This window comes from Lates calcarifer, unplaced genomic scaffold (genome assembly GCF_001640805.2).
Source record: "Lates calcarifer isolate ASB-BC8 unplaced genomic scaffold, TLL_Latcal_v3 scaffold_20_43, whole genome shotgun sequence".
Taxonomy (NCBI): domain Eukaryota; kingdom Metazoa; phylum Chordata; class Actinopteri; family Centropomidae; genus Lates; species Lates calcarifer.
In genome coordinates this window covers 187703-200606 of record NW_026118149.1, presented here as the reverse complement: position 1 = coordinate 200606, position 12904 = coordinate 187703, and the positions used below count along the sequence as shown (strand labels likewise).

The window sequence follows — 12904 nt, the reverse complement described above, 5'->3', positions numbered from 1 at the left end:
CCTCACAAACAACCAGCTTCATTTCACACAAACTCTGTTTATTACAAAATAATCACCTCAGAACAGTTGAATCTTTACAGAAACTGAATGAAAATAAAAATAAACAAAATAACAATAAACATATTTTAGTGCAACTTCATTATTTCTCTGAGGTTCCTGAACGCACCACATCTCCACTGCTGACCATTTTACAATAATCAATCATTTTATAGATTTCCAGCCTCAGATTTTTTTAGGTAACATGGTGTATTTAATGGTTTTACTTTTTTATGAACTCTGTCACCTGTCCACTCTCTGACACCATCAGATCTTAAATTCCAACACATTTTAAAGACTTTCTCTCAGATTTTTATCGGACAGTGGTGATCCAGTCTCTACCGGTCTGGTCCAGTCCGGTCAGGGGTGGGTGTGTTGGTGTTGATGATTCCTGAGAAGTGATTGGCTGGAGGTCCTGACCCATCACATGTCAGCACTGATCTCTACAGAACAAAATAATAATAATAAAAATACTGAGTGAGCTCAGTTTCTCCTGGGTCCTGGTTTTGGTTGAGTTGGGATCCAATGTTTTACCTGAGCAAACGTCCAGAAAATCTGTTGTTCTGTATCAACTCACGTCAGTGAATTTAAACACTATAATGTTTTGAGAATACTTTACTGATGTAAATACAGCTGAGTGTCGTCAGCGTAGAAATGGTGGCAGATGATTTATTTACCAAAAGAGGACAAGGTATTATAATCAGAACTCGTGAAATTTAAATCGAAAGCAACTGGACTTAGTTGTAGTCTGGGAAGACGTTTTATCTCTCATCCAAGAGGCTTCTTCAGTTCCTGTACGCATCTGACCAGGCTGGGACTGGTCCAACTAAAAATTTTGGTGTGGAAACCCAGGTATTTAACCTCTGTGGGGGCTTTCACAAGACCAATGATGTCACGGATCCTTTGTGCTCCATGTGTCAATGACAGTTGTTAGGGTGGCGGTCGTTGGTAGAAAAGTTAGTTTCGACTTCATTAGTGCCCTATTGTGTTATAACGACAGTTGTTAGTCACATGAGGCCATTTGTGAAACGTTGTTTTTCCTAGAGGCCAAATCGTTGAGTCTCCTGGGAAGGGATGAGAGGGCGGTATGAGGGATGGTTTCTCTATTTTTACATAGATGGCTTCTTTCACTCCTCTTTCAAACCATCTGTCCAAGATGTGGACCTTGTTGTCCTCAAAGGAGTGGGTTTTCTCCTTTAGATGTAAATAGACAGCGACAGAGAGTCCAGACCTGAGGAGTTAGCTCTCCTGTGTTGGGCCATGTGTTTGTGTAGTTGTTGTTGCCCTCACAGAGGTTAAATACCTGGGTCTCCACACCAAAATTTTTATTTGGACCAGTCCCAGCCTGGTCAGATGCGTACAGGAACTGATGAAGCCTCTTGGATGAGAGGTGAAACGTCTTCCCAGACTACAATTTAGTCCAGTTGTGTTCGATTTAAATTTCCTTGAGATAACTATGACCTGGATGAATGAGAATATCCACAGGCTTAGAACTCGTGGTCATATGCATCCACCAACCTCCAGTTACAGTCAATTAGCATGTGAATACAGAGCCGCAGCACTGATCCTTGTGGCTTCTAACAAGAGTCTAAATGAAACTACAGAGGTTGTCAGGGACATTAATATGAAAACCAATTGTTTTTTTGTGAATTTCTATTACTGAAATGTCACATTCACGAAGACGGAGGACCTGAAACGCGATGCCTTCGATCATGACTGTTGACGGGGTAAAATCACAGGAGGTGAACACCACCACGAGCGATGGGAGCCCTAACCCACTTGCGCCAACATACATCTGTCAGGACTTTGTTTCTTTGAAAGTGACATCTAGTGGCTATTACTGGTACTGCACCGCTTTATACAACAATATAATAACTGACTGTGTCGCTGAATAAACATTTAATGTTAAAATTTACCTCTGCTCTCCTCTGTCTGCCTCTCTCTTTGATTTTCTCCAGCTCCTCCTCCTCATCTTCGTCTTTCGCCGCCTCCTCCTCCTCCTCCTCGTCCTCAGTGGCTGGGCGGGCCCCAGTCTTCTCTGGGATTGGCTGGATGGTGGCGAGGAGGGCAGGGACAGTGAAACAGGACAGGAAGCGGGCCTTCAGCAGCTGGTAGGCGGGGTTACCTGAGAAACGCTCTGTTACCAACTGACGCACCGCTGCCACAAGCTCTGCCTCCTCCTCCTCCTGCAGGAGGTCAGAGCTGACAGAGGGAACTGCAGGGAGACAAAACAAACAAACCTCAGAGGACAGAAGTCAGCAGAGAATGCCATCATGGATGAATAGACACAGGAAAGCTCACCACCTGCAGCTAGTACCTGTCAGATGAGAGTTACCTGGTTGGTCCCCTGCTGGTCTGAGATCAGAAGTGGAGTCTGGCAGGTCTGGTGGGGGCTGACTGGAGGTTTTCTCGGTGCTGGTTTCAGGTCTGGTTTGGGGGTGTCGGGGTTCGGAGCCTCGACACAGCAGCTGCAGGGATGATCTGGTCAGAGACTTCTTAGCCTGGAGCAGCGCACTGAGCATGCTCAGACTGCTGACAGAGGGCGGCAGGTAGGGCAGAGCGATGCCCGCTCCGGGTACCACCACCCCTCCCCGCCCGCTCAGCCACTCGCTCACTTCCTCCTGTGGCTCAAGGAACATCAGGGAGGGGTCGAACTGCAGCGCCTCCCTCCTGAGGGGTGGGGGCTCTGCAGGGTCCTCTCTGCCCACGCTCTTATGAGGCAAGAGTCTGGGAGAAGGCTGGGGAGGACAGGAGCCGGGGTTTTGGACAGGTTGCAGGACAAAGGTTGGGGGGAGGGGCTTGGATGGACAGGTGGGCAGGGCGGCAAGAGGGTGTGGCTGATTCAGACCATGGAGTTTTAAGGGGGCGCATACTGCAGGGGACCGAGGTGCAACCAGTCGCCAGTTGCCAGAGATGAGCTGCTGTGGGGGAGGAGCCAGTGGGTGACTTACAGTGTTCTCAGGTAGAGGTGGGATGGGGGTGCTCGGGACCACTGCCAGCTGCAGGCCTTGACACGAGGCTTGTGCCAGCTGGACCAGACCACCAGGAGTCATGACCCACATCGACTGACCGGGAAGTAAACGCAACCCCGGGAGCGGAGTCTCCGATTGGACGACGACTTCCTCTTTGGACCGAGAGGTACGAGGGCGCGTCTTCCGAGAAAAAGGAGTTCTCTTCTTCTTGGCTTCAACCTGAAAACAGAAAACAGAAAACCACAGGAGGAGTCAGAGTGAGAGGAGGAGACAAAGAGGAGGCAGAGAGACGAGGAGGAGGCAGGTCTTACCTTGGCCTTAGAGGTTTCCTGCAGCGCTCTGGCCTTCTGACTCGGCTTCCGAACTCTCTTTCCTTCCTGGATCACACCTGTGCCAGCCCCGCCCACAGAGTCACCTGTCCCACCCACACACTGCTCACCCTGACCACTCGTCACCTGGTCTTGCTCCTCCCCCCTCCCTCGTTTCCTTCCTCTGGGTGTCCTATTGGGGGTGGAGTAAGATTTACAGTGTGTGGGGTTTGGCTGTTTGGGGGTGGTTCCTGGTCGAGTCAGGGTGGAGTAAGGATTAACAAGGGTGTAGTCGTGGTCACCGTGAAAAGGAGCAGGTAAACTTGATGTGGAGGATGCAGTGTGCGAGGAGGTGGTGCTAGTCTGAGGTAAGTCCTCAAAGACAGGAGGATCACTCTGTCTAAGAAGAGGAGGTGTAGTTTCTCCTGCTGGAGGAGGTGCAGGTGAAGGAGCTTCAGCTTTGCTAGAGGAGGAAGAAGAGACTCCTGCAGGAGCGCAGAGCTGCTGAGGAGGAAGGAGCAGGGAGGTCTGAGCTTTCCTTTGTGGAGATGGAGCAGCTTTCTTCTTAGCTTCAGCCTGAAATGAGCAAAAACCAAAATTAAGTTCAAAGCCTTGTCATCTGTGACCTGAAGTGGACTCCAAAAAACTTTTTTACCCAGTCCTGAGACCTGATCTTACAGACGAGACCTGAGTGAAAATCTAGTTTTGATAAAAATTTAGTTGATATTTTTCTCATGTTTCATCAAATTATCACAAACTGAACCTGTGACTGTTCCAGTTTGAGAAAAAGGGATATGTGAGTATGCTAACACCAAACAGTGATTCAGAAATATAATAAAGAATTAAGTCTCTGGAGATTTGATGCCAAATTTCTTGCGTTTGGTATCTTCATGTCTTGCTGACTTTAAAGATGTAGATTTTTATATTTATTCTAATAATAACAACAGCAAGTTGACCTGAGGCCTGTACTACGAAACAGCATCCGAGTTTAGCGAGTTACCTTCAGCTGTATCTCTGGACTGAAGTGAAAAAGAGGTTCCTTCTAAATTTCGTGCCAGATTCACAAACCTCTGAAAACAGCAGCAGGATGATTATCAGATCAGATTGGTCAGTTCCTAAAAACTCAGTCACCTTGGAGTCAGTGGCTTCCTGCAGAGCGCTGGCCTTCTGACTTGGCTTCTGAATCCTCTGTCCCTGCTCTGTCACTCTGTCACCTGCCCCCTCCACACCTGTACCTGCCCCACCTATATCCACCTCACTCGGATTGCTGCAAACAGCCTCTTGACCGTCCGCTGCCTTCTGCCCCCTCTCTCTGGGTAGACTAAGAGTGGAGCTGAGAGGTTTGAGGAAGGGACAGGCCTGGCTGGGGCCTGGGGTGGGGGTAGTGAACATGAGGGGAACAGCCTGCTGGTTGACAGGTGCCTGGTTAGAGGACAGGGGCTGGACCACATTGAGGGTTTGAGTCACAGGTGCAGGCAGTGGGCAGACTGAAGCGGTGCTGGTTGGTGTGGCATTCTGGAGCATCGGGACCACAGAGACAGGAGGGACAATCAGTCTGTGAAGAGCAGGAGGTGCGTGTAATGAGGAGGTGACGCCCCCCACAGGAGAAGGTCTGTGTGGAGGTGGAGAAGAGGATGATATGTACTGGATGGAGGCAGCGTGAGGCTGGAGGACAGGATGAGGAACAAAGACAGCCTGAGGAAGTAACATGTTAGGAGGCATCTGAAGAACGCCGGGATGATTCTGAGAAGGCATCGATGGGGGGAGACAAGGAGGAAGAAACTGTGGTTGCTGCACAAATATGAGTTGCTGTGTTTGTTGCTGTTGCTTCAGGGCCTGAATGTGCTTCAGAACCAGGTTGTGCTGCAAGTCTAACTCCTGCAGCTCCTCTTTCATGACCTTCCTCTGCTGCAGGATGCCTGCAATGGTCTTTGGATTCTTCGGCCGGACAGGGGAAGGATCTGGAGGTGGCGTCAGTAAAACCACTTTGTTCCTCCTCTGCTCTATCATCTCCTTGCACCCCATCGTGTCCACGTTCATGGTCTGCAGGAGGAGCAGGAAGACCGAAGTCGAGGTGAGCTGGGTTTTCTCTCCTTGCTCCCTCAGGGCGTCTGCTGTCGTCAGTCTGCTTTTTGCCGGGATCAGCAAGTTGCCGATCCACGGCGTCACTGCGGCCCACAGCTCGTAGTCCAGCCCTGCGTCCATCACTCGGGCCTGGTGGTTCTGTTTGCCAGTCTGGAGGGAACTCTGGTCAATGGACTTGTGCGCCTTGCGGTACAGGTGGGCTCGGAGCTGGTCAGGTGACACCATCATCATGGCACTGGAGCTGTGGCGCTCCTCCCACCGAAGCTCTCTGGGATTTGGTCCAATGATGATGGAGCGGCCCGACTTACCCAGAATGGTCGACCGGACCGGATGCCCGCTGTGGCCTTCACCAGAAGACGGTAGCTCCACTGGACGAAAGCTAAGGAAGGAGAAACTTTGCGCCTTTTCTGCTGGAATCCACTCTGTCATGGGAGAGATGATGTACTTCTCCTCCTCCTGCTCCTCCTGCTCCTCCTGCTCCACCTCCTCAGTCCTCTTCTCTTCCACTACCTCCTTCTTTTTCTTCTTTTTGTCTTCATCACTGTCCATGTACTCCACCACCATGTCCTCCTGCTCCTCCTCACTGCTCTCCTCCTCTTTTATTTTTTTTGTTCTCCTCCTGGCCTTCCTCTTGGGAGTGGAAGCATTTTTTTCTCCTCCTCGACTCCTTTGTGGTTTTCTAGCTTTGTTCTATTTGACAGAGAGAGAATCAGATCAGTGATCAGTTGGCTCTGATGAGGACAGGATGCATCATCAGATTTCACTTTTACGTTGACGATGTTCTAATTTATTTTGATCAGGTTTACACATTTTCCTCCTAAACCTGATTCAAAGATCAAGTTAAACTTTAACTTTAACAATCACATAAATAAAAAACATTCTGAATTAAACATCCACTTCCTCACTTGTTGTGGAGCTTTCACTGTATTTCAGATCAGATGCAGTTTGTTACTGTTTGTGAAGTTTAAAATTTCCATGTTTCCATGTCCTGCGCAAACTCAATGTGATGATGAGGACTGAGTGATACAGTTGAAAGCACCACAAGAAGTAAGGTGACTTTGAGTTGAACCTAAAAGATGCTGGTAAAACAACACAGCAGGTTTGATGCAGTTATTACAAACATAAATATTAAAGGCAATTTACTTTAAGTTACTTTAAACCTGGTTCCTGGTTCGGTTCAACTGAAAGTTGCAGTCTGATACAGAAGGTGCTGTCCTAAAAGATCAGACACTTCATCAAATATCAGGAAATAACAGAGATTCTGAACTTTTGTGTCATCTTCAGTGTCTGGAACTGGTCTTGTAGCTTAGTGCATTCAGAAAGTATTCAGACCCCTTCACTTTTTCACATTTTTGTAATGTTGTAGTGTTGGGGTCTATCCACACTGGAGGTGTTTTTTTTTTCTTCATCCAATTCAGTCCCACATTAATTTATTTTGTCAAACTTCTGTTTTTGTTCTTTCACACTGAGTTTTCTCACTGTGAATAAAAACATACACACAGACCGTCAGAGGCTTTGGGTCAAAGGATCCTGTCAGTTGGTCTAAATTTTATAAATAACTTTTTACCTCATCAATCTACAATCTATGGCACATAACATCTAAAATCATAAAACCATCACATTGACATAAGTATTCAGACTCTTTAATCTTTGAGATGTTTCTACACCTTGACTGGAGTCCACCTGTGGTAAACTCAGCTGATTGGACAGGATGTGGACAGACACACACATGTATCAGGTCTCCCAGCTGACAATGATACCAGAGTAAAAACCAAAGGAGCTGTCTGCAGAGCGCAGAGACAGGACTGTGTCAGGTTCATATCTGAAAGCTACAGAAAACCTGCTGCTGCATTGAAGGTTCCCAGTTCCCAATAATCAGAGGAGAACCTTAATAACGGAGGTGACCCAGAACCTGATGGTCACTCTGGCTGAGGTCCAGAGATCCTGTGTGGAAAATATCTAAATTCTGTTTCCATGTTGTCATTATGGGATATTGATTTTAGATCAATGAGAGAAAATTTTATTCTTTTGTCTTCATAATGATGCTGCAACATAATGTGAATACAGTGAAGGGGTCTGAATACTTTCTGAACAGAAGTGCATCAGGTGAAGAACGCCACAGTCCCCCCCTGCCCTAATAGGCTCTCCCCCCGGAGGACAGAGGACAGGTGAGCGTACCTGAGCAGCAGGTGGTAGTGTCCTGCTCAGTTTCCTCCACTCTCTGAGACACTGAGCGTCGTAACGGTGAGGGATCTCAGCAGCGATCTTTGCCCAGCGACCTGAAACACGGACGAATGTTTATCGTGACCAAAGACAAGACACAAACAGGACGTGATCACATGATCAAACATGATCAACAACATCAGAACCAAAAGAGAAAACTTTAGGTCCAGATCTGCACAGTCCACCTCCAGGCCGACCTGTCCTCCATATTCTCACTCTCTCAGGTTTTTATCCATTTCTCTACTGATTTTCATCTCTCAGTTTTATACTGATGATAATCTGATTTACTCATCTGAACACAGATTTTAATGTTTGACTTTATATTTGTTGAATCAAACAGTTTTGTTTTTGTGAACAGATTATTTTCATCATCAATAATTCCTTTAAAGCAGCAGTGCGTAGAGTTTACTGACATCTAGAGAACTCAGACTGCAGCCGACTGAACACCTGAGTGTCTATGGTGGCCATCAGGGGACAAAATGGTGTCAACTTCCACATCAACTACTATGTCAGGAAAACTGAATCTTTACTTTCTGTGGTTTTATTTCCGCTCAGTGTGAGAGAGGGAAGCTGACCTGAGTCCTCGCTCTCTCTCCTGTCCGTTTATTAATTATTTATTATTATAAAACCACGTCTCAGAGGAAAACGACGTGTAACAGGCCTCCGTTTGGTACAATTTGTCTGTTCTGGGCTCCTGTAGAAACATGGAGGAGCTGATTATATTCAGTGAAAAACTCCTCATTATTCCCTGAAGCCTGAGTGAACCAGGTCTAATCAGGAAACCAGGTGACATAAAGGTGAGACTGACCGACTCCATGTTTGTGAACCAGTGTTAGCAGCAGCGCTCTCTCCTGTTGGTCAAACGCTCCTCGCTTTGTTCCCGCCTTCAGACAGTCATGATACCTGCACACACACACACACACACGCACGCACGCACACACAGAGGTTTACAGAGGAGCAGGCAACCAATCAGACTCTGACTCTCTCACCTGTCGTCCAATCAAATCTCACCTGTCTCTGCAGGCGGAGTCTGATCGTCCAGGAACCTCCAACCTGATCCTCCACCAGCTCCTCTCCCCGTGACGGGAGACAGCTTGCAGCAAGAGCTAGGAGAGAGACAGAGTGACAAACAGACAGACAGGTGAGACACATACAGGTGACAGACAGGCAGACAGGTGACAGACAGACAGGTGAGAGAGAGACAGGCAGACAGGTGAGAGACAGACAGACAGGTGACAGACAGGCAGACAGGTGAGAGAGAGACAGACAGGTGAGAGAGAGAACGACATACAGGTGAGAGACAGACAGGTGAGAGACAGGTTAGAGTCTTGTGTCATGCTGATGTAGTTCAGAGCATTTTTCAAACCAGTGTAAAGTAACTTCAGGAGTAATAGAGTAAATACAGCTCCTTTAGTTAGCCTCTGGCCCCAGGTGACGGATAACATAACCTGCACTGACATACACCTGCAGGCAGGAGGCTGCTTCCTCTGTCTTTATGCTAAGCTAACACGCTGTCAACGTCACATGACGCAATGATGTCACTGAGCCAGGAGGTCTGAGCCATGACATGAGTCTACAGAGAGTGTTAAAGCCCCACCTCCTGCCCACCTGGTCTTCCTGTTTGGTCCACGGACCTTTCCTCAGGCTTGGATCCAAAACCTGGTTCCACCTGTAGATCAGCTGAGCGGGGTCCCGCCCCTTCATGAAGTAACTCACTGAGAGAGAGACAGACAGGTGAGAGACAGACAGGTGATCATTAGAGTGTGATGTCAGAGTATGATGTCATTACTTTGTGTGTAGGGGATGAAGTTGCCGATCCTCATCCTGTGGACCAGCTCTCTGAGCAGAGCGTCCTCAGCCGGAGTCCAAGTCCTGCGTCTCAACGAATCCGAGACAAAGCGCTGGAACGTCTGGAGACACATGAAGGCTGTCCTCCCTGTCTGAGAGACAGACAGACAGGTGAGACACAGACAGATGGGTGAGAGACAAACAGACAGGTGAGAGAGAGACAGACAGGTGAGACACAGACAGACAGGTGAGAGATAAAAACAAACTCCTCCCTCCTCCTCACCCCCAGCTCCTCAGCGATGGTCTCCCAGTGTCTCTCCTTGTGTCTCTGGCTAACCTCCCTCAGCTGCTGCACCTCCTCCTGACTCCACCGAGACTTATTGATGGATGGGTGGAGAAAGTTCTGCCAGAAACAACGGATGTCCTCCGCCTCCCTCGTCCCTTCAAACTGAGGAGGAGAGAGGAGGAAGAAGAGGAGGAGGAGGAGGAGAGGAGAAGAGGAGTTATCAGTGACAGTCTGGTGTTTCCTCCCTCACCATCGTCTGATTGGTTGATTTTCAGACTCACGTCAATGTTGGAGATTTTCTGCCAATCATGTTCTTCGTATCGATCACCAATCAACTCCTCCTCCTTCTTCCCTCTGACCAATCAGAGACAATCAGAAACATCACCCCTCACACACATATCTGTATGTGTATACTTGTGGGGACTCCTCTGACGTACCTGAGCAGGTCGATCTCTCTCTCCAAACTGTCTATCTGCTCCCTGAGCTGCTGCTTGTCTGTCTCCTCTGCTGACGACAGCTTCTGACTCAGGTAGTCCACCCTGAGAGAGACAGACAGGAGGAGAGAGACATACAGTTCATTATAAAGCTTCCACAGTAAAGCTCAGGTGAGCAGTGTCAGGTGATGTTACCTGGACAGTTTGGGTTGGATCAGTCTCCTCAGACTGTCTCTGGACACCGAGTGGATCAACAGAGTTTTCTGCCAGCTCTCCCCTGAGAGACAGACAGAGAGCGCAACAGACAGGAAGACAGACAGAGAGAGAGAGTGACAGACAGAGAGACAGACAGACAGACAGACAGAGAGAGAGAGAGAGAGAGAGAGAGAGAGAGAGAGAGAGAGAGAGACAGAGAGACAGACAGACAGAGACATTATATTTCAGTAAGGACGTCTCTGTAAATGTTTCAATGTTTCAGATTCTTTTTCTCACATCGTTTCATTTTCAGCTTCTTGTCGTCCAGACTTCCTGTCATCCTGCTCGCCTTCTCCTTTGTCTCCTGATTGGCCGGAGGACCCTGGACAGACACAGCCTCATTGGTTAACTGTCAACACACTGTCTGTCTGTCTGTCTGTCTGTCTTACCAGTCCTGTCAGTTTGTCCTTGAAGTACGGTTTCAGGAAGCGACCCAGGTACATGTTGATTGGCTGCTGGTAGGAAGAGGAGGCGGGCTGTTGTCTGGGAGGCTCTTTGATTGGTCCAGACAGCTGAGACACCAGCTCCATCTACAGACACAAACATGTCAGTGCTGACCTGCTGTCTGTGGTTGTGTGTCTGTACTGACCTGCTGTCTGTGGTTGTGTGTCTGTACTGACCTGCTGTCTGTGGTTGTGTGTCTGTACTGACCTGCTGTCTGTGGTTGTGTGTCTGTACTGACCTGCTGTCTGTGGTTGTGTGTCAGTAGTGTCTCCAGCTGGTTCAGAGTATCCTGCAGGACCTGCTGGTAAACCAGGTTCATCTGAAGACAGGAGTCCACAGATAGAGACAAACCCAACTCACTCTGAACACACACACACACACACACACACAGAGTGAAGAACGGACCTGTGTTGTTTTAACAGACATTAACAGACTGTATGAGTGTCACTGACCTCATCACTGCTGCTCTCACTGTCACCTGAACACACACAAGACAGGTATTAATCAGACAGACAGAGACACAGAAAGACAGACAGGCAGACAGACAGGCAGACAGGTACCTGATATACAGATGGGACTGTGTGGTCCAAGGACATTCTCCAGGTTCTGGATCTGTCTCTGGATTTTCTCTCTCTGAGCCAACAGACCTGCTGCAGACTGAACACACATAAGCTTAGCTTAGCTTAGCTTGACCATCACAGCTACATGTCTGATCCTAACATGGACCTGAATCTACTCTGAACCCTCAAACCCAGTCTGTCCTCACAGTGTTGGTTTACAACTGAAACTGGTCAAACACAGCAACAACACACAGAGCTGAGTCCACGACTGAGTCTCTCTGACCGCCCTGTGTTTTGTCGATAAAGATCTTTGAATTGAGTGTGTAACAGGCGGAGGTCTCAGGTCCTGAACCTGGACCACCTGGTCTCTGGATGGTGCAGGTGTGTGTGTCTCACCTCATCCTCTTGATCATCACTTCCTGAGTCATCATCTGATCAGAGAGACAGACAAGGTCACTATGAGACAGACAGGGAGAGAGAGGGAGAGAGAGAGAGAGAGAGACAGACAGGTACCTGTCTCACTGCTCAGCAGCTCCAGTTCAGTGTGTGTTACAGACAGATTCTTTTCCAGCTCCTCCACCTGTCGCTGGATCCTGTCTCTCTCTTCTGACAGAGAGACAGACATGTCTGTGGAGACACACACACACACACACACACACACACACACACACACACACACACACACACACGCAGTCTCAGAGTCAATATAAACAACAATAACAACATCTCCTGCTGGATCTGACTCTATCCTGTCAGCTGGTCCAGGTCCAGGTCCAGTTCAGGTCTGATGAATCCACACAAAGAACCTGATCCTGACCTGAGACTGATCATCATTAACCTGGTCAAGGTTTACTACCTGAAAACATCCTGGAACAACCTGGAACAGGCTGAGAGCAGGGACTGATCAGGTTCAGTGATCACTGAGCTCTGGTTTATTTAAACCTGCTTCAAGTCTAACTGAGCGACAGAAACCTGGTTTAACTGATGCTCAGCACTGCACCGAGCTGTATCAGTAGTATCAGTAGTACTCGGTAGTATATAGACTTTCTGACCTTCGGCAGCTTCCGTCTCGTCCCGTGTTTTTCTGTCTTCGGTCAGTAAATCACCTGCTTGTCTTTATTCTGTTTCTACTGTGTCTCTACTCTCTGCTTGCACGCGCCGCGGAGCACCAATCAACGCAGCTTTGTCGTTAGCATATTACCCAGCAGGCTGTGCGGCTGTACGGCGGGGAAACTTCTCCCGCGATCTCCCACCGTTCAGACTGAGACCCAGGTCAAAACCGACAGAGACGGGCTTCATTCACCTGCCTGTCTCTCACCTGTCTCTCTCTCTCTGTCTAACTGTCTGTCTATCTTCATTCACAAACTACAAAACAAACCGGACCGTTCTGTTTTCTTCCCCTGACTTCACTTCCGGTTCCGCCGTCTTTGGTTCCGCCGGATGATTTAAATTTTCCTTTTTTGTGTAAAAACGTTTTATCCGGTTACACGTGACTTGATGTTTCTACACGTTA

General features: G+C 48.3%; 1 protein-coding gene across 4 annotated transcripts; it reads right to left on the bottom strand.

The window, feature by feature from the left end:
- Positions 1-17: 17 nt before the first annotated feature.
- On the bottom strand, positions 18-12843 carry snapc4 (small nuclear RNA activating complex, polypeptide 4). Of its 4 annotated transcripts, none has more exons than XM_018693092.1 (22): positions 12444-12843; positions 11905-12018; positions 11788-11822; positions 11392-11488; positions 11284-11309; positions 11070-11192; positions 10777-10917; positions 10625-10709; positions 10328-10409; positions 10136-10237; positions 9980-10052; positions 9696-9860; positions 9414-9564; positions 9233-9339; positions 8636-8730; positions 8433-8527; positions 7580-7680; positions 4385-6091; positions 3320-3892; positions 2354-3227; positions 1953-2251; positions 18-479 (listed from the first exon to the last, which is right to left on the bottom strand). In XM_018693092.1, exons 2-22 carry the CDS (start codon positions 12014-12016, stop codon positions 375-377), a joined length of 5148 nt encoding a protein of 1715 aa, XP_018548608.1. In that variant the 5' UTR covers positions 12017-12018; positions 12444-12843; the 3' UTR covers positions 18-374. The 4 variants fall into 4 exon arrangements, with proteins under 4 accessions (XP_018548608.1, XP_018548615.1, XP_018548629.1 ...); XM_018693099.1 differs by having other exon boundaries at positions 2372-3227; XM_018693113.1 differs by having other exon boundaries at positions 4448-6091.
- Positions 12844-12904: the final 61 nt, after the last annotated feature.